The sequence below is a fragment of the Dendrobates tinctorius genome, unplaced genomic scaffold (genome assembly GCF_039654945.1).
Source record: "Dendrobates tinctorius isolate UK_male_01 unplaced genomic scaffold, ASM3965494v1 ptg000205l, whole genome shotgun sequence".
Classification (NCBI taxonomy): Eukaryota; Metazoa; Chordata; class Amphibia; order Anura; family Dendrobatidae; genus Dendrobates; species Dendrobates tinctorius.
Window position 1 is genome coordinate 6,955,594 of NW_027361872.1, and position 22,363 is coordinate 6,977,956.

Genomic DNA, 22,363 nt, shown 5'->3' on the forward strand with positions numbered 1-22,363 from the left:
AAAAGTTGTGGTCTAATCGTACATTTATGGCATCACTTTCCTTTATCCACTACAGTAAATAATACAATAATTATGATCATTTTTCTAATTTTTATGCTAATTACTACAATTAATAATTAGTATAATACAAAAAAAATACAACTTTTTATAAGGTTCCCTTACCTGCTGGGAAACGTTCTATTGTAGGCAAGTTGTCGACCTGTAAGGTGGCATTACCCCCACTTCTTGTAAATCGTACTACATGATACTTTCCATCATTAATAATTGCATTAACTTCTTCAATTGAGATGTCATCTGTTCCAACGTTAAATTTGACTCCAATTTTTCCTTGGTGCTGGAAACAAAGAAAAATAGCGCTAATTAGAATTTGTCTTATGAAGAATGTGAAGCGCGTATAACTTTCTTTCTTCTCTTAGGGTTTTATTTTTCCAGAGCAAGTCTCTTGACATTTTACTAAGCCCGGGACATCTTGTTCATAGATAATTGATATTCTAAATCAGTTACTGTACTTTTTACTGATGGATTGAATTTGTATCTTTCTCTTTGTCTTTGCAATTTACAAAAGAGAACTAAACCCTTTCTCTTGCCTAGTGAAATGCATAAAACGATGGATGAGTGAAAATTTCCAATTTCTGAAGCTTTGTGAAAACTCTATAGCCCAATGAATGCCAACAATTCAAGCTCAAGGAGAACACTTCTTTCTATAACATTAGCATGCGGTAATTGTGCGATATGAAAAAAAATAAAGAGATGATCGGCTACCAAGACATTCTAAAGAAGAACAACAATTAAAGAAACAATGTATCCCTGTCCCATTGTAAAGCTCGAGTTTCATTATATTCAAAATAGCCGGATATTTCATATTCTAATAAGGCATTTAAACAGGTATTTATAGCATACCCATACTTATTTCAAAAACAGGCTCCCTTCTTGAATAACCATGAATGTACAGGTGACCACAAATCTTCAGCTAGTCTCATTTACTTTGGAGTTCCAAAAGTTGGCAAGCAAGAACCTATGAGATATTTATGACAAATCTTGTGGCTATGCCATAAATCATAAAATCATAGAATGGTAGAGTTGGAAGAGACCTCCTAGGTCATCTGGTCCAACCCCTGCTCACTGCAGGGTTTACTAAATCATCCCATGTTCATTCTCTGTTGAAAAGACTTCCATTGAAGGAGAACTCACCACCAAGATATTAAAGAAGAGCTCCCAGCTAATTCTTTTTTGCAATCCCTTATACATTTGTGTAGTGTAAGTGCATTAAAGAGGCTGTCCACTTGATTCGAATACGGGAAGGATGTCACGTGAAGCTTCAGCCAATCAGTGGCCGCTTTTCTATACCTGCTTTCGTAAAAATCGCTTCCTTCAGGAGGAAGTGAGAGCTGCTAATTAGAGATGAGCAAATTTGTTCGGATTTGGTTTCGAATACGATTGGAATCGAATATTGCTTTTGCAATATTCGTTGAACACAACCGAACGTCATTAGAGTCATTGGAAGTAGAAATTTCCAAATATGTTCAGAACCGATCATAAGACAACCATTTGGCACGAATAGGGTTCGAATATGGCCCAAATATGTCAAAATCAAATTCGGAGCCAAAATCCAAACAAATTCGCTCATCTCTACTGGTAATCTCTTTCTTCCTCTAGATCTATGTATACGTCTGGAGGCGGCAGGGTTCACATGACATCACAATGTGACGTGATTGCCAGGATGGACAATGCCGACACCACGGGAATGGTGCCGACTCGGAGGTGAGTTTTAGTGCTATTATTTAAAAAAGGGGGAAACATACGAATTGAGAAGCGGTTGTCTGAATAGTGGACAACCCTTATATATATGACATGCACCATAATTTGTGACCTTTTTGTATCCCATAAAACTCATGTAGGGGAATTATTAATCTTCCTCAAGGTAAACTTTTCCAGAAATGCCATAAAATCAATAGAAAAAAGATGGAACTATATAAAGTATTTACTTTTAAAGTTTCATGTAGAAAGGTAGAAGGTTCCAAATTGTAAAATGTAACCGTTGTAAACTATAAAAAAAAATTTGGAGTCCAGATACAATCTACTGCTATTCATTATGTGACATTCTACATTTATACCTCTGATTAAAAAACTCTGCATGGTATACCAGTGAAATGAGAGAAGAGTACATTGATCATGGTGCCATGGTGAAAATCTATAGTAATGAATAGGATTTTTCATTTACTCCATGTACTCAATTACATTATTCCAAAAGGTTTAGAATTACATCTGGCAGCAGATCTGCTCTTAAATTTAAGTATGCAACTGATAAGTATCACAAAAAAGATCAGCGGCGGCATGCAAAGCATGTGATTGTAATTTTTGTTAATCACAATAAAATACAAAACTCAGCGTGCGCACGTCCATGAATCAAGTCTGCAACATTACACTAATACCCTAATTTCATCTTATGTGAGAAGAACACATACTGAGATTCATTTTTTTTTTCTTTTCCATTATGCATTGAAATCTTGTAGCAACAGACAAACGTAGAAACTCAAAGCTAGGCTGGTGTGGAGCTTCAACAACTCAAGACATGGTTACCTCGCGGGTGTCAGAATTACAATACATGTGTAGAAAAATATTCAGGATTGAGAGTCCTCAGTAGTTGATACCTTTTAATGGCTAACTGAAAAGATGGTAATACATTGCAAGCTTTCGAGACACATGTGTAATGTAATACATGTGTAATGATGTACTTGCACTGGCTCAGTAATAGATGCTGATCACAATAGTTTTCCAACTTTAGCCTAAGGGTAAAATATATTGTAAGCTAGAAAAAAAATCAAGATATTCTGGAAATGTATGCTAAATGCATTATAATATGGGGAAAAAATGTCACTCAGATTTTTACGAGTTGTGCATTAGGAAAAGTTTGGAGAAATAAACTTCTAATGTCAAACTTCTCGAGAAATTCTAAATGGATGACCTTACTTATTTGACTGTTTTGTTTTCCCCGGGGCTGTCTAGTTTAGAAGTCCCATTTATAATCCAAGACCCTCAAAAGTAGCAATGTTGAGTATATCTTCCTGGAGGACCCATCACTTCATCTTGTTTCAACCGGAACTGTACAATTCATCTATATATCATGTTTTATATATAGTGTCAAGATATTCCAGAGCACTTTACAGACATCACCACTGCCTCGCCGGGGCTCATAATCTAAATTTCCTATCAGTATTTCTTTGGAGTGTGAAAAGAACCCACAGCACCTCTACGCAAACACAGGGAGAACATATAAACTCCTTGCAGATGTTGTCTTAGGTGGTATTGGAAAGCAACGGCGATAAGCACTGAAGCCACCCATTATGCTTAGAAAGAACCGGTCACCAGTCTTTGAGTTTCTGAACAAACGCCACCACCTTTATCTACTCCTGTGCTGCATTCTACAACCATATATCATCTCCTGACTCCACCTGTATACCATCTTAATTGCTCCCGTGCTATATTTAAATGAGGATGGTCCTATGGGGGTCCTTGCTGCGGCGTTTGAGCCTCCTCACTGCTCCTAATCGCAATCTTTCAGCTTTGATTTATGTGGCTGACGCATCCTGTGTCATACACATAGCGAAACTACATCTTGCGCCTGCATAATAGCCTTACAGGACCACACAGTCACACTTTGCTGTGCCGTACTGCAAGCAGAGCATAAAACATCACTGCGCAATCGCAGATTGACTTCATTCCGGTTTCGACATACTGGAAGTTTTCACCTTCATTGTTTTTTTTCCCTGCAGATCAGAATGACATTGCTCGGCGCCAGCGCAGTGATGTTTAATGCTCTAGCCGCCATGGGGCAAATCAGAATGCGCCTTCTTTGGCCTGGAATGCTACTGCACAGACTCGAGATTACATTCCTCAACATCCACATCAATCAAAGCTGTAGGACGGCAATTCAGAGCAAAGAGGAGGCACAGACGCTGCAGCGATAATGCCCATTGGACCCGGCCATCCTCATTTAAATAGCAATTTTTGGGGTACATAGTATATTGATAGCAGTGCTGGCTATGTGGTTGGACCAAAAGACAAGTGGACAGCTAATCCAGCAGTGATAATCACCTGGAGATAAAACACTGGTTGTAGTGAAACGGCAGCACACAGCCTAATAACTGACACATCACTAAAAACAGTGTCCCAGCCCCTAGCTTATGCTGCCCTTGGATTATGTAACAAAAATCTGCAGACAGATTCCCTTTAAAGATTCCAATGTCATTATTATAAACACAATTCTTGAAAACCATGAAGTATATTACAAATTTCTACAACTTTGCAGTGCCCCATTAAATCACATCTCACCCCCTTTTTACATATTAATCTGTTGCTTACATGCTATCCATATGTTCATTTTACTGCTCCCACATCAAACTTATCATCATTATAGTAGCTTCAATTAGAATACTTGCATACCGGCACCCTTGATCACAAGTCCTGAATCTTTTGATCAGCAAGTTTGATGTTGACTAATTACAACCATCACTCTGTTCCTACACAGCATAAACAGGAGATCAAATATTGGGTACAATCTTCTTTAATAAATTATAAGATTTTCTGCTGTGTAATCTCTAATGTAATTTATGGACAATTTTACACTGTATACAAATCACAGAACGTAGTGCCATCACATACCGCATTACTTTTTATAAAAAAAATTATTTGAGAGGGTGGCCTAAGTATAGTATTGCCACTATGGCCCAGGAATATCATGTTACACCAATGAAACACTTATATTAGAAGGAGACATTATAAGAAATGCCATTAAAAAAATCATCAAAGTAGATGTTTCAGCTAGGGCAGGGGTGCACAACCTGTGGGGCGGGGACCACATGTGGCTGTTGATATCATTCTGTGTGGCTCCTCACAATCTTTGACTCTTCTGTGTTCAGTAACTCTCAACGATGAGCATAGTTGTGCACATTGTATGATTATCTTTACAACTTTTTTCCGGAATGCCAAATAGTGGAACAGAGGATCCTCTTGCCTAAACCTTACTTATTAGATTACGCCATATATAGTACTGTCGATATATATACTTAAAGGGGTTGTCCGGGCTTTTCACATAATCTCAGTGCATATCTGGGCTGCAGAATGCTGACAATAAGTAATTTACCTTCTGTGGCCAGTTTGCAGGGTTTCTAAGATATGATCTCTTGCTTCTTGAAAAACGTCCAAGGGGGGTGTTCAGGCACTGAAATGAGAACTAGTCGTTTTCTCCTACTCTACTAAAAACATGCCCTCTATAGCAACAACCCCACCCTCCCCGACCACATGAACCAGCCCTCCTCACACAGTAACAAATCCTCCCCCTCTAGCAGCCTCAGTGCAGAGAGCAGCTGCTCCTCCCCCAGACACACGCTGAACAGTGATCTATGGAAAGTGAAACTATTGAGGAGGAAACGACCAGTTCTCATTTCAATGCCAGAACACACCCCCTGGACGTTTTTCTTACAAGCAAGAAATGATATCTTGGAAACCCTGTAAACTGGCCACAGAAGGTAAATTACTTATTGTCAACATTCTGCAGCCCAGATATGCACTGAGATTATGTATAGAGCCCGGACAACCCCTTTAAGACCAGAATACCTCTTCAAGATCAATGAGGCCCTTGGGATAGGTACAATCACAAATCAAAACTACAAAGGTTGTGCACCTCTTCACTAGAAGAAATCTGTTATAATTCTTTTTTTTCATATCTAAAATGACTCATTATCTAGTCTCCTAATTAGCAACCATACTAGGCACACCATAAGGTAGATGTCAATAAAATAAAAAAAAAATATTCCCTTGTCCTCCATTACCTAGATCTCCTTTTCCAGCTCACTAGTTCAGAATAGAATGAAGGAAATGACAATAATGGTGAGTGATGACCCCAGTTCTACCCATCTGTTTAATTAACTAAACTGCTTAAATCTACTGAAAGGCATCAACACAATGTGAGGATCTATCCTAAGACCACCATTTTCCTTTACAGAAGCACCCTACATTTTTCTTGACTCAACCAGCTTTGAAAAAAAACCCATAATTTTGTGATACTCTGTAGGGAGAGGTTTATGCTATATACTGTAAGTAAATATGTGGCCATCTAGTAGCTGTGGTGCGAACTGGAGCCTGAGTGTTGGCATAAAAAGTTGCATTTGTATTATACAAAAAAGTAACAGAAGATCGGTGTGGGCATATCTGTTTTACCACCGTAGGAAAGGAGTAGTCAACATCCATCCATCAACATCCATCCATCAACATCTATCCAACTCCCCTGAGATTGCAAGTGAAAGATGTAAGGGGAAAAATATTGCATCTACAAATACCATTTTTTAAAGTAGAGGAAGTACAGTAAGGGTTGAAAATTAGTCTTTTGGATGCTGTGCCTCTTACACAGCACTAGAAATAAAAAAAAAATAAAAATTCTAATTGAGGCCCACGATTTATTTTGCCCTTTTCTTAGCATATTTCACATCTTTAGCTTCTGTAACACCACAGCAAGTATTCATAAGTCTGAGATAAAAAAAAGTAATTAGCTGTTAAAAAGTTCTAAACGATAAAATATAAATAGTACAAAAAGAACTTAGCTGAAATAAAATCATGACATTACCGCCATCACAGAATATTGTGCAATATCTACATTTTTCTTCCTCAATCAAAGTAGTTTCCACATTTCCAATATATTTATCATTCTCTTAAGAAATTACACTGCTATTACCATACATGAGATGATCATCAGGGTTCAAAATTAAGTGTATCATCTATACAACTGGACAAGAAGTTCTAGGCTATGAGCTTATAATTTGTGATTTTTCTTTTCCAGAGTTGTAATGTGAGCAAAACACATAGATTTACTGTGCACGGTAATAATATTTCTAGTCTTTAACCTTTAAAAGCTGAAAAGGATAATAACCACTGTGAATGAAATGTGAGATTAAGCCCGATGTCAACATCTTGTCTCATTTTCCTACATTTTTTTAATGTTTTCTTATTCTACTGATGTGTCAAAAGTGAAAAATTCTAAACTTTAAGACAAGTAAATATTTCAGTGATGCCAATACTGAGATATTTGTATCAAATCCATTCTGAATATTCTTGTAAATGTTTTTGGACTAAAATAAAAATTGATTATACGTGGCTTAAGATACCTGGTGCAACCCTTAGGAACAATGTTAACATTATTGCAGCTAGCCATTGGATCAGTCTGTAGACAGTAGGGTTGAAGGGAGCTTGTCTTAAAATGCCCACATTAGATGGCTGTCGGTTGAAAAATGCTACTACAGATTATTCGGTCAGAAGTCATCTCAGCCAAAGCTCCCTGTGTCCTTTATGAGAGAGCTGCTACACATCAGCCGACGCTCATGTTGGGAAGAACAATTTGATCGGAAGCCTGAAATCAGACATGCGAGATCGACATCACTCTTGACCATCGGTCAGTTGGCACCTAAATACACATTTGACCATCAGCTGAATCCATCCAAATTGGTGGATTTGGCTGACTTTGTATGTATCTTTAGATTTTTCAGAATGCTTTATATGAGTACCTAGAATAAACTTTGGAGATAAGTAGACCAGGCACAAGAATTCTGTAAAATCATCTCTATTGTTTCTAAAAGCCACCAAATAAAGTTGATGAAAAACTTTGGCAGGACTGATCAATCATCTAATGTTTATGGGGGCCTTAAAACAATCTCCTAACAGATAGGGAACTAAAATAGGTAATTAGATTTTCAATTCTTGATCCTTTTGGATTCAGAGGTGTCTGGTAAGGGCTTCTTCCTCCTCTTTTCCCATTAGAGGGGTCCAGATGTTCAGTCATCTGCTTTCTTATTTGTATAGCCGGTTTAAGGAAGGAACCAGATACAATCTGAAGACACAAACAGTACAATTTTTGTTTTTGATTGAAAAGTCACTTTAAGGTTTGACCAAAAGGCAGCAGCAGCGAGAGATGTCTCTTTTTATAATAGGAAGCAGGGATGTTGTAGAAATTCTCTATGAGGAGAACATTTTGGGAGGGATTCCTCCATGGCAAAAATGTTTTGGAACTGGCCTAATAAATGAAGTGGTGTAATTGCACTAATACAATTCCACATGGTTCCCTAGGTCTGCATTATATATCATAAGGATTATGTCTTATACAATAAAGTTAAGTCACTATATATGCTTTAGTAGTTTGGCTATATACAGTGTAGCAAGCGGTAATGGTATGCTGCTGTCATGTCGGACACTGTTCACACCAGGGTGTCCGGCAGACAGCGGTAATACCCTGTTGGGTATTCTGTTCCAGTCGGGATAGGGTTAACCAGGTTGTCATGCTGACTGAGGGCTGGGCCACGCCCTTGGTCTTTAAATAGTTCATCCTGACTATGGGCGTCGCCGACTATAGCTTTAGCCTTGTGCTAGCAATACCGGTCAGCAGTGGTGGTGTTGGAGCGTCTGATATCTGGTGCAGTATATCCCTCAGTGGTTCTTTCTCCAATCTGTTATATATATTTTTGGTTGCCCTTGCACATTATTGTATTCCCTTGTGTATTAACTGTGTGGTGTTTCTTTTACCCCGTCCATACGTATTTGTGGGGTCTGGTGTCTGGTCCCCTCACTGGGTGGAGGGTGGTGGGTTCAGCTTAGGGCTGGACAGGAGACAGGGACAGGGTGGAGGCTCAGGCAGGCACACCTTCAGTGTAAACCCTGGGTAGAGGGACAGACAGGGTTCCCCTAGTCTGAGGGACATCGCAGGGGTCCCGGGGTTTTTGCCTAAAGTAACCTAGGCATACCATGACATTATAGTCGGCCCAAATAATAAAGTGAGAAGAAAAAAAAAAAAAAGGTATAGATAGGGAATATAGGGGTTACTTACTATGGATCCTATACTTTCCCTAACCAAGCAGCTGGAGGCTCTATCCATACAGGTCACTGAACTCAGGGGGGCGGTCCAGCAACAAGGCCTGTCAGCTCCTGCAGTACCTGCTGAGGCTGCAGCCAGGGCAGCTGAGCCCAAGTTTCCCCTTCTTGAACGATTTGCTGGTGATCGTGGTAAGTTCACGGTGTTTCGTGAATCATGCAAATTGTATTTCCGTATGCGTCCACATTCCTCAGGTAATGAGGCTCAACGCGTGGGCTTGGTGATTTCTTTGCTGAGTGGTGACCCACAGGCCTGGGCCTTTTCACTCCCTTCAGACTCACAGGCATTTGAATCTGTAGATTTTTTTTTCTCTGCTCTGGGTTTGATCTATGACGATCCGGATAGATTAAACTTAGCAGAGTCTAAGATACGCTCACTGCTACAGGGTGATCGACCAGCTGAGGATTACTGCACGGAATTCCGGCGCTGGGCGGTGGACACGCAGTGGAATGACCCTGCGCTTAAAAGTCAATTTTTGCATGGGGTTTCTGGAAGGGTGAAACAGACTCTCCTAATGTACGAGACTCCCGCCTCTCTGGAGGCTGCGATGGCACTTGTAGTACGCATAGACCGACGTCTCCGTCAGGGGGCGCTGGTTTCGTTGCCTCCGGGAGGTGGGGGAGTGGTCGGTGAGGTTGCCGCGGGTGAATCCGTGGAACCCATGCAGATCGCTGGTATAGCACAGTCACCGAGTAACAAGCCTAAACGTCCTTGGCACAGAAGGCAGGGGCTCTGTTTTTTTTGTGGCAAAGGAGGACATTTTATTAACGCTTGCCCCCTGGTACCTAAGAAGGGCGCGCCGGCGGAAAACTGATAGGCTCAGAGGGTTTGGAGGAGTCTAGTCTGAGCCTTTGTGTATCCTCCGTCATGGTTTCCCAGTGTATGCTCCCTGCTAGGGTGGTACTTGGGGGGCAAATGCTCTCTATTACAGTATTTATTGATAGTGGCTCAGCTGCCAATCTCATTGATGAGAGGTTCGCGCATACAGCGGGATTTCCGGTGGAGAAATTGCCGAACCCCATCCGGGTGGTTACCATCAATGCTTCCCCGTTGTCTCAAGGGGAGATCACAGAGTGTGTGTTGGATATACAACTCCACATCGGAGTATTACACTCAGAGCGGGTAACTTGTAAGGTGCTTAGTAACTTACCGGCTCAGATGGTGCTGGGCTTTCCATGGTTGTCAATGCATAATCCTGTTATTGATTGGAAGACCCAGGACATAATTCAGTGGAGCAGGGAGTGTCAGGAGAGGTGCCTGGCTACATGTATTTCTGCTTTGACCCCCAGTATCCCGGAGCCATTGCTGGATTATGCGGATGTATTTTCTGAGAAGGGTTGTTCGGAACTACCACCGCATCGCCCCTATGACTGTGCTATTAGGTTGAAACCAGGGGCCAAGTTACCTAAAGCTAGAATGTTTAATATCTCAGGTCCCGAGAGGCTAGCTCTCAAGGAATACATTGCGGATAGCCTGAGCAAGGGTCATATTAGACCTTCCTCTTCTCCTCTGGCTGCTGGCTTCTTCTTTGTTAAAAAGAAGGATGGCGGTTTACGCCCGTGTCTGGATTTCAGAGAACTCAACCAGATTACGGTCCGTGATCCTTACCCTATGCCACTTATACCCGATTTATTCAACCAAGTGGTTGGTGCCAGGTGGTTCTCCAAACTGGACCTCAGGGGGGCGTACAATCTTATAAGAGTCCATCAGGGGGATGAGTGGAAGACAGGGTTCAATACCCCTGAGGGTCACTTTGAGAGTTTGGTAATGCCGTTTGGGTTGACTATGGCACCGGCGGTCTTTCAACACTTCATTAATGATGTCTTCTCTCAGTTGTTGGGGAGGTTTGTTATAATTTATCTTGACGACATCCTCATTTTCTCTCGCGACCATGATACACATATAGAGCATGTTAGACAGGTTCTGCAGTTGCTCAGAGAGAACAGGCTCTATGTTAAGCTTGAAAAATGTGTGTTTTTCGTACAGGAGCTACCGTTCTTGGGTTATATAATCTCCGCCTCAGGTTTTAAGATGGACACCGCAAAGGTGCAGGCGGTACTACATTGGGATCGGCCTGATAATCTTAAGGCGCTTCAGCGATTTCTTGGCTTCTCCAATTACTATAGGAAATTTATTAAGAACTTCTCTATGATTGCCAAACCACTGACTGACATGACTAAGAAGGGTACCGACTTTTCTGACTGGTCTGAGCCTGCGGTACAGGCGTTTGAATTCCTCAAGAATAGTTTTGCCTCAGCGCCCATTCTGGTGCAGCCCGATGTCTCCTTACCGTTTGTCGTGGAGGTGGATGCGTCGGAGGTTGGAGTGGGGGCTGTACTGTCTCAGGGCCCTTCTTGGGCCAAGTTGCATCCGTGTGCCTTCTTCTCCAAGAAGCTGTTGCCTGCGGAGCGTAATTATGATATTGGCAACAGGGAACTATTGGCCATCAAATTGGCATTTGAGGAGTGGCGACACTTCTTGGAGGGGGCTGTTCATCAGATTACTGTGATAACCGACCATAAGAATTTGCTTTATTTAGAATCTGCTAAGCGCCTGTCCTCCAGACAGGCTCGCTGGGCATTATTCTTCACCCGGTTCAACTTCATTGTTACCTATCGACCTGGGTCGAAGAATGTTAAGGCAGACGCTTTATCCAGGTGTTTTCCTGGTGGAGAGTTATGTGAAGAGCCGGTGCCTATTCTCCAAAAGGGTGTGGTGGTATCTGCCATCACGACAGAGATTGAGGCTGAGATTGCCGAGGCTCAGGAGGTGGTACCGCCGGGGTTACCTGCTAATAAATCTTTTGTGCCGCTACATCTACGCTCTAGAGTGTTGGGCGAACATCACGACACGGTACTGGCAGGTCATCCAGGGGTTAAGAGCACTCTGGAACTGGTATCGCGTCGTTTTTGGTGGCCTAAAATCCGGCAGGATGTGGCCTCATATGTGGCTGCCTGTACCACGTGCGCACGGGCCAAGACTCCTCGTTCCCGTCCCGCTGGTAGCTTGCAGCCTCTCGGGGTGCCCAGTAAGCCATGGACTGAGATTTCCATGGATTTTATTACTGACTTGCCCGCCTCGGCAGGGAACTCGGTCATTTTGGTAATTGTTGATAGGTTCTCCAAAATGTCACATTTCGTTGCTTTACCGTCTTTGCCCAATGCTAAGACTCTTGCTCAGATATTTATTCGCGAGGTGGTCAGACTTCATGGTGTCCCGTCTGACATTGTGTCTGATCGAGGTACGCAGTTTGTGGTAAAGTTTTGGAGAGCTTTTTGTTCTCGCCTTGGAATCAAATTATCTCATTCATCGGCTTTCCACCCTCAGTCGAATGGACAGACTGAGCGGATGAACCAAAACCTGGAGCAATACTTGCGCTGCTTTATTTCCGACAATCAGGAAGAGTGGTCAGCGTTTCTTCCTCTGGCAGAATTCGCAATAAACAACCATTGCCAGGAATCGTCTGGGGAATCTCCTTTTTTTGTGTGTATGGTCAACATCCTCAATTTTGCACCTTGCGTCAGGGGTGCTCAGTTGGCGTCCCTGAAGAGGACCAGTTGGGAGCTCAATTGTCGTCTGTTTGGAGGAGAGTCAAGCAGCGCTTGTTGAAGGTGGGTTCCAGGTACAAACGGGTGGCTGACTGCAGACGTGTGCCAGGTCCGGACCTGTGTGTGGGTGATTGGGTGTGGTTATCTACTAGGAACATTAAGCTCAAGATACCGTCACTTAAGTTGGGTCCCAGGTTCATTGGCCCATTTAGAATCTCCGCAGTGATCAACCCAGTGGCATTTCGTTTGGAGTTGCCGGCTGTGTATAAGATTCATAATGTATTTCACAAAGCATTGCTAAAGAAGGTCGTGGGTTTGGTGGATGGTTCCCCCGGGCCACCACCTCCCGTCTTGGTGGATGGCGCGTTGGAATTTGAGGTGTCCAAAGTGGTGGACTCTAGGGTTGTGCGTCGCACTCTACAGTACCTGGTCCACTGGCGTGGCTATGGTCCTGAGGAGAGGACATGGGTGCCGGCCTCTGACATTCATGCTGATCGACTGGTTACTATGTTCCATCGTCGCCATCCGGACAAGCCAGGTCCTCGACATGGTGAGGTTCCGGAGGTCCCTCGTAGAAGGCGGGGTACAGTCATGTCGGACACTGTTCACACCAGGGTGTCTGGCAGACAGCGGTAATACCCTGTTGGGTATTCTGTTCCAGTCGGGATAGGGTTAACCAGGTTGTCATGCTGACTGAGGGCTGGGCCACGCCCTTGGTCTTTAAATAGTTCGTCCTGACTATGGGCGTCGCCGACTATAGCTTTAGCCTTGTGCTAGCAATACCGGTCAGCAGTGGTGGTGTTGGAGCGTCTGATATCTGGTGCAGTATATCCCTCAGTGGTTCTTTCTCCAATCTGTTATATATATTTTTGGTTGCCCTTGCACATTATTGTATTCCCTTGTGTATTAACTGTGTGGTGTTTCTTTTACCCCTGTCCATACGTATTTGTGGGGTCTGGTGTCTGGTCCCCTCACTGGGTGGAGGGTGGTGGGTTCAGCTTAGGGCTGGACAGGAGACAGGGACAGGGTGGAGGCTCAGGCAGGCACACCTTCAGTGTAAACCCTGGGTAGAGGGACAGACAGGGTTCCCCTAGTCTGAGGGACATCGCAGGGGTCCCGGGGTTTTTGCCTAAAGTAACCTAGGCATACCATGACAGCTGCTAATGGAGTTGTCAACTACTCAGACAACCCCTTTTTTAATCCTATGTTTCCCCTTTGTAAAATAACAGGTATACCCACCTACCCAACTCCATTCCAGAAGTTTTGCATGCCGTTCCATGTTTATGTAACATAATCCCTGTGGCCAATTAGTGCTGGCTTAATTCTCCCCGGCTTTGGACAAATCACATACATCTGGAGGAAGTGAGAGCTGCTGCTTATGTCACACAGTCTCTAGGAGAGCTAGTACCGACACCACTGGAATGGTGCTGGTATCTGAGGTGAGTATACGTGTTGTTATTTTACAAGGGGGACACATATGGATTGACAAAGGGTTGTCCGAGTAGTGGAAAACCCCTTTAAAGTATAGTCAACCATAGTCGAGCCTGGTATGACAGTTCCATAGCATAGCACTGGCTGTAATGATGGCACCTGCTGTATTCATATAGTAAAATTGTATAATCCACTGTGTAATATTATAAAAATACTGGGAATATTTCTATTGAAGGGATAATTATTTACATAACTGAGAAAGAATTGATCATTTTGGGCTCATTAGATAAAATAATTAATTTAAAGCTTTAAAAAAAAAATACAGCCAATGGAAAATATTGTTGATAAAATATATAATGTAGTTTGCTGGAAGCAGTCTGGATTACATTTCATTTATTTTTTATTATTTTTTAATTGTATTTTATTATTCTTATAATTATTTTACTATATTATTTATTCATTTAAAAGAAGAAAGTAATATATTACAGTTCATTGCTTGATCCTTTCAAAAAGTTTCGTGAACTTTCTTAAACTAAAAAAAAAAAATCATTGGAAAGGTTTTCGACCATTCGAAGACACTAGTTCACAGATGACAACTCCAAGCTCTTATTTAATTAAGAAAGATTCTTGAAATGAAGGAGGGGATGTTAAGTGGCTAGCAGATGTGAGAAGCCTTTTTGGCCTGCAGCAGAATATCACTTAAGGAAGTGCAAATGATTTGCAGAAATGTATAATTAAGTCTCTCGCTGCAAAATATAGAATTCTACCCTTCAGCATAGAAATACCAAACCATACAATAAAAAATAGCTTTTGCCTTCGGGGATTGTGTGTTTAGAAATAAACCTGATTTCACTTAAATATTAAAAATTGCATTGAGTCTTTGGAAATGGATAAAGAAAATAAAAGAACACTGAAAAAAAATTAAGCCGATAAATCATGTGCAACAGATTTAATATACACTTTTCTATAAATGACCCAGTTGAGCACCAAAGCACTACCTGAAGATCTATGTACCACGATCGCATTGCTTCACCAGTGATTTCTGTGATAAATAGTTGACATGACACCATTGCCCTAGGAACCACCTCACAAAATGCAACAGTTTTAGAAGACGTATGGTAGAAAGCTGCAAACGGCAGCCGGCTGAATCTTATTATCCACTCAGCACCGTTACTACGCTACAAAAATTACATTTTCCTACCAAATATCTAGTAAAGAATAACTTAGTGACTAAGCGTTTACAATTTGTATCAATAACAGGAGATACTTAATTCAATGACCTACGGGGATGTCAACATTCTTAAAGAAATTTTTGCTGAAGTCATAGAATATTTATTACAATGTATACTGTATATATATATATATATATATAGATTCATATATATATGTACGACAAATAGGCCCGATGCTATTGCATCGGGAGTGCGGTGAGATGAACATACGCCGGCGGGCAGCTCAGCCAATGAGCGGAGCCGCGTGGCTTTGGCAGGGAATTTGAATCCCGTGCTGCTCGGTGGGGGATTCAAATCCCGAGCGGCAATGCACATTGGCTCAGCCAGCGGGGCAAGGGATTTGAATCCCGGCCGTCATATTGGAAAACCCATAACTTGGGTGTTCCAATATGGCGGTTGGCATAGTTCCGGCCGGGGTGGATTGTGGGATAGCGATACAATCGCCGGAAGTTGTGACAGAGTCGATTGGCAATTATATTATATTATATATATATATATAAGAAATACTGAATAGGATACATGTTGGTGTCAAAATACAAACAAAAAAGAGCATTTATCTAATACATTTGCAAAGAGGTTATAAGGGTGTCAGTCTCATTTTCAGAGATCATTGTCACGGATAAAATATTCACTATTTTTCAATCACTTTGCAAAAATCAGAGAGTCAGGTAGTCCAAGGGCTACCAATTTGGTTTTGCAGCACTGGAGATCTAATTTGAAATTTGATATATGGCAACATTTCTTTGTATGCTATCTTTGTACGTTTACTCCTAGATGCAAAAGACATGCTGCTTAGTTAAAGAAGTCCTCCTCTCATCAAAATTTGTATTCTCTTAATATATTGCAATCATATTATATAACACTGTGTACTTGCAATTGCTCATTTTGCCTTTCTACCCAGTAAATTCTTCTCTTTTCTCTTTTCTATGTAGAAACAGGAAGTCTCTTTTTCCATGCAAAAATTATTCCCCTTTTCAACCCCTGAGTCAGCTGCTCCCTCCTCCCCCCACATCAGGGACTTTTTCAGTGACTCATGACTCATGCAGGGAAAGTGACTTCTTGTTTCCACATAGAGCTTAGAAGAATTCAGTTAGTCCGTTTTTAATCATGTGATGTCATATGTGTAATGAGAGGATGTCACTGCTCATATCTTAGCAACAGAAAGGGCTAAAAAGCAAAAAAACCTCTGAATGTTCTGTAGTATGTGACAAATCTGCAGTGAAGAATGGTTGCATTAGGTTTATCCATAACCATTAATGCAGTCATATAAATGATGGTCACTTTGACATCACTTAGTCATGCATTCACTGAAAAGGACATAAAGTAAAAATAAACATCAGAGAAAAAAGGGGACATATTCACTAACCTAAGATCACAATACTAATGGTCTACAGGATGCAGCAGGCCAATAGGTTGCAAGCAATAGGGTGCTGCATTAGGCAGGGCATTAGTACTGGGACCTTGTATTCGTAAATATGGCTGCCTTTTTTCTGTGATTTTTTTTTACTTTGTCTGCATCTGCATTAAAGATTTACAACTCTCAAAAAATTTGCAGAATTTGTTGAATTTAAATGTCAAAAGATTCGATCATCTCTAGTCCTCTTTCCATATATGCTATTGTCTCATATTTCTGTGTGAAGTGGTAAGTTAAAGCAGAGTTCCCCTCCAAAAATTATATAATTACAAAAGTATCTATAAAAAACCTAACTGAAATACTGTGAGCTAAAAACTTTTCCCCAAAACTGATCTTCACCGACTATCAGTGCTATTTTCTGCCATGACTCTATGACAAAGTTGCGAAGTTATGTACAGACTACGAATCACACTAGACTGAATAGGGAAAAGAAGCCATGTAAAAATGTATTCCATTACAAATTGTGGCATTTTGTATAATCATCAACCCAGCTGCCAAAAGGAAAAAAAAAATCATAAAGATTCTGGCATCAAATTTATTAATCAATATTATGTTCATTCATTTCACATCATTTTCTTAAAGCGAACCTGTCAGCAGTTTTGGTCGATATAAGATGCAGCCACTGCCTTTTAGGGCTTATCTATAGCATTCTATAATACTGTAGATAAGGCTCCGGTCCGACTTGAAAGATAAGAAAAATAAGTTTTAATATTCTCACCCGGGGGGGCGGTCCAGTGTAGTCCGGTCTGATGAGTGTCACAGGTCCGGGTTCGGCGCCTCCCATCTTCTTGCGATGACTCCCTCCTGCTTGCTTCATCACTCCTTGGCATCGCACACCTGCGCAGGCATACTTATCTGCATCGGACCGCACCGAACTGCCCCCCCGGGTGAATATAACAAAACTTTTTGTTATCTTTCAGGTTAGACCGGGGGCTTATCTACAGCATTATAGAATACTGTAGATAAGCCCTAAAAGGCAGTAGCTGTATCTTATATTGGCCAAAGCTGCTGACAGATTCCCTTTAAGCAAATATCTTATTGTGATGGTTCTGTCTCATGCATACCACACTGAATTATTTACTTATTTCAAGACACATTGGTAGAATTTTCACATACAGAAATATTTTGTGAGGTTTAAAATAAAACAGTGGCATACTGTTCTCATTACTAAACTTTCTATGGATCGGGTGCATCTCTCACTCCACTCTCAGAGGAGAACTGATAAGAAACAAAGTGGAGCAATTCTTAGCTGAGCACTTCAACTCTTTCACTTTATAAGGGACTCAACACCCTCATTCCTTCCAATAAAACCTTTTGAGAAGAAACTATGGCATGTAAAATTATTTGGAAATATAGGTATCCCTTAAATGGGGATATACGGGATTTGGTAAAAAAGAAAAGTGCCTAGACACTAACAGGCAGGTAGTTACTACCTACCTGCCTGTTGTGCCCGGTGCCATTCTTCACTGGAACAAAGCAGACCAGAACACTCCTGCAGGTGATTCAGCTTCCTCTGTTGACATCACGTCAACAGAGCGGCAGCTTCCTTTCCAGACTGCTGTTGGAAGAGCGTGGCTGCCGACATTATGGTCAATAACAGCCGGCTCCCACAGTTAGGTGGTGGGTATCTGGCTTTAATCAGAATGACGTCGGCTGTTCAGCTCTCTTTACAGAGCAGAATGGAAGAGGAGCCACTGCTCAATCAACGTGACATCAGTAGAGGCAGCTGAATTGCTGGCAGGAGCGGTCTGTGACTGCTCTGTGCTGGGGAAGAATGTGTTGGGCACTACAGGCAGGAAGCTAGCAACTTCCTGCTTGCTAATGTTTAGACACATTTTTTTGCACAGCGCCAAATATCCCCTTTTAGTTTTAGGTCTGCTCCTCTCTTAATTAGAGCAGTAGAGTGATTGTTACAGACTGTATAAAAACAATACATTTTGCTTTGGATTGGTACTTAAAGAAAACTTTGTAATTTCAAAAACTTTTGACATGTCTGAAGATTTGATTGACGATTTTTCTGATACCAAAACCTCTACCAATCACCATTACAGAAGAACCCTTGTGTTTCCATCTAGCATTCTATGGATTCATAGGAATTTTTGGACTTTCTAGACTTTCCAATCAAAATTTCGGACGTGCCATTATGACATGTCAATTTAAAAAAGTAGCACAGGATTAGAAAAGCATGCCTACATTCTTCTTAAATCAGCACTATTCATGCCAGTCTATGTGTCATGGCTGATAATGACCATCAGCGTTATTGGTGCTGAACTGCAATATCACACACAACCCATGGACAGTTGTGGTGCTGAAATTGGAAAAATCAGCTTTGTTTTTTCTAATCTTGTGCCTCAGTTCCATAAACTGAGTTTTTGGAATTTTAGCTATGACTCTGAAAAATGCACTGATCGTCAGTTCAAAATCTTTTGAAAAATTGTCTTTTAATGAAAAAAACTCTTGTAGATAAAGATATGTTTTCCAACCATTACATATTGATCACTGGTCTTAGAAGCAATCTGCTCGACTGTTGGAGTTTTCACTGTTTGTGATTTCGTTGCATTAGAATATAAGATGCTTGGATGTCATATGAGAAGTGTCTGTAGACAGCTTGTGCTTGTAATTGCCATGCTGAGCAGCAGTTAGCCCCAGTGTGACAGTTTGTCTGTAATCATATCTACACCACCATGATAAAGGGCAAGCAAGCGCATTGTATGCGGCATGAGTGATGAATCTGAATTTCTGGTTCACAGCTCAGCAATCAGCATGGGGCTGAGGAGGATGATTGATTGCTAACAGTGTTTACATAGTGACTCTGAAAGGGTGATTCTGGAGAACAAGGAACCTTGACCATCTGACATCTGTTCGGAGCAGGTGTGGGCAACCGCTGTCTCTTTATACGGAAAGATGTGCTGGCTACAGGATGAAAGTGCAAGGAGTTAATCACCGTCTCCCAGTTGTCACATGAAGACACTAGTCATATTATTAGGATTAGTGCAAAAGTAATTTGCCATAAATGTGCAGCATGGAAAAGATGTAAATACTGTAAATAAACCGACGGCATTGGGAAATTCTTCATGTGAATAGTATAATATATATGCTTTCAAATAGAAATGGAAATAGTTCATTTTTATTAATTAATAAAATGCCACGTGATTGAACAAGTGACAATCTAAATCAATCAATATTTGGTGTGATCGCTCTTTGGCTTCACAGTACAGTAGGTACTTGAACACAGTTTTTGAAGGATCTCTGGGAGGTTGCTCCAAATATCTTGGAAAACCAGCCACAGACTTCCTGTGGATGTCGCCTGTGCAAATCCTTCTGTCTATTCTTGTAATCCAATTCAGACTCAATGATGTTTAGATCAGGGCTATGTGGAGAGAAGGCAAGATATGCACACCACTGTACCATAGATATTAAACAGTGTGGTGGCATCCATGCACAGCCATTGCTCCATTCCAGCAAGTACTTCAGAGCTAAGTTCTAGATATTGGTGAGGATTCCGGCAAGTTATCACTAATCTTGTGATTAGCTTGGGACAACTGCTCAGAGGGTTGTGGCTCCTACGGCTATAGACTCCGAACATTCTGTTTACACTATATTCTTTGAACTGTCAAAATAGCAGCTACAATCTGATTGGCTGTTAGGCAACTCAATTGGATTTTGTTATGGAGTTGTCAATGTCAACCAATCAGCCTTTAACTAGCATTTCAAACTCTGGATAATGAAAATGGCTCCTGTAATCTTATTGGTTACTATTTGAAATATCTCTACTTTACTATACTAGAAATTAAAAATGAGATAGTTTATTAGTAGGAAATTCTATATTTAATGAAAAAAACATAAAAAATGTATATTGCAATAGTTACGTAGTTACACAGCTGCTATGGTTGAAAACAAGACAAATATCCATCAAGTTCAATCGAGGGATGGGAAAGGGTAAAAGGGAGCTTAAGTATACAAATGAAATGATTATTTTAGACAAACTGACTTAATGAAATTCTCCAATATACAAATAGCATTAATCATTGTAAATCAAGGTTCAATTATTGTGTTTGTAGCACTTTACTGGAAATAACAAAAGAAGGCTCCTCCATAGACCCTGCGGGTGATACACCTTCAGCACGGATACACACTTGCCATTATATTCCTCTATTAACTAATTAAATGTCTGTAAGAAGGAATGTGAGATAAAAGGAGAGATACAGGGCGCATCCACTGTGTGAAATCCGTATAAAACAATTAAAATGGTGGAACAGTAAGGAAGGTGCTCACCTATTGGGGTTGTGAGGAAGTCACAACACCCATGAACGCTTAAGAAGCAGCAGCAAGTCTGCACAGGGTCCTAGGACAGAATTGCAGAAATGACGTGGAAGTGCAATGAGGACTGCGCTTGCTTCTGGTAGAGTAAAATGGACATAACTATTGGAGTCAACTTTATTAAAAAAGGTTTTAGTATGAATTTTGGAATTTTTTATAAAAAAAGTGATATCAAGAAAGTCCATCTGGGTATTACTAATGTGGGGGGTAAATTCCAAACCCCATGTGTTATTTTGTATAGAAGAAATAAAAGCATCAACTGAAATGTGACCGGTGTCCAGGATTAAGAATAAATCATCAATTTTTGACCTTTGCTGATTCTGTTTGACCCTGTATTGGCGCCTTTTTTGTCTATAAGTATGTTTCACTGTCTTCCAATGTAATCTGCCCTGATGAAGTGAGCCAGCAGGCTCAGGAAACGCGTTGGCTGAATAAAGAACCCTTTACTCTACCAGAAGCAAGCGCAGTCCTTATTGCACTTCCACGTCATTTCTGCTAAGAAGGAATGTGGAAATACAACATTAATTACTACTAATTACCTGTGTTTCACCATATTTCAGTAACCAGCTTGTATGACGTATGGGCTGTGCTAAGTGTATATACATATAACTGATGTCAAAGATACAGCAAGAGGGTACAATCCACAATGTCATGAGGTTTCTGAAAAAAAGACCTTATGAAATTTCTTCCTTCTCGATTATCTTAATTTTTAGTCTAAAATCAAATATATTTTTAAATATAGCATCTGTCTGATCATCATCTCTGTGATCGCCAGATTATTACAATTTACTGTAATTATACTTATCTACTTCTCTGATGCCTGACTGGGAAACCTGCCAACGTTTTTACCATAGATGCAACCCTTTTTCAGGCCATGCATCATTTCTTGCCTCAAAATGTGTATTTAGATGTTGAAGCTTCTAATGATAGATAGATAGATAGATAGATAATAGAATATAGATAAATAAGTTGATAGCTAGATCTTGTTGCCGAGATCTGAATCTGAGCATGTGATGCCCCCAGTGGCCATTTTCCCGAAGGCCACCGCATCACAGCAATGGAGCTGCGGGGGCCTCCGGGCTTTGACAAAATGACGGCGGAGCCCCCCACGCAGCACAGAGAGCCGCCACCGTCCCAGCACAGAGCTTTGCCACCCCAGCACAGAGCGCTGCCGCTCCAGCAGAGCGCTGCCACTCCAGCACAGAGCGCTGCAGCCGCCCCAGCAGAGTGCTGCCGTCCCAGCACAAAACACTGCTGCCACAGCACAGAGCGCCACCGCCACCCCAGCACAGAGTGCTGCAGCCCCCAGCAAAAACCTCCATTGCCCCAGCACAGAGTGTCACCACCGCAGCACAGAGCACAACTACCACAGCACAGAGCACCTCTTCCACACCAGCCTAGGATGGGATTTCCAGGAGGCCACCGCACCAGCCTGGACCACTGAACAACCCCAGTGATCACTCCTGCACCTGGACCGATCCCCCTGGTAAGCCGAATTCGGACT

General features: G+C 41.4%; 1 protein-coding gene across 15 annotated transcripts in view; it reads right to left on the bottom strand.

Annotated features, from left to right (window-relative positions):
• Nucleotides 1-22,363, bottom strand: part of NRXN1 (neurexin 1) — a 1,899,875-nt gene that overhangs the window by 178,905 nt on the left and 1,698,607 nt on the right. For all 15 annotated transcript variants that reach the window (XM_073553976.1, XM_073553975.1, XM_073553974.1 and 12 more), the window contains one exon: nt 163-334. In XM_073553976.1, the coding sequence (XP_073410077.1) occupies nt 163-334 (172 nt within the window). The remainder of the gene's footprint in view (nt 1-162; nt 335-22,363) is intronic.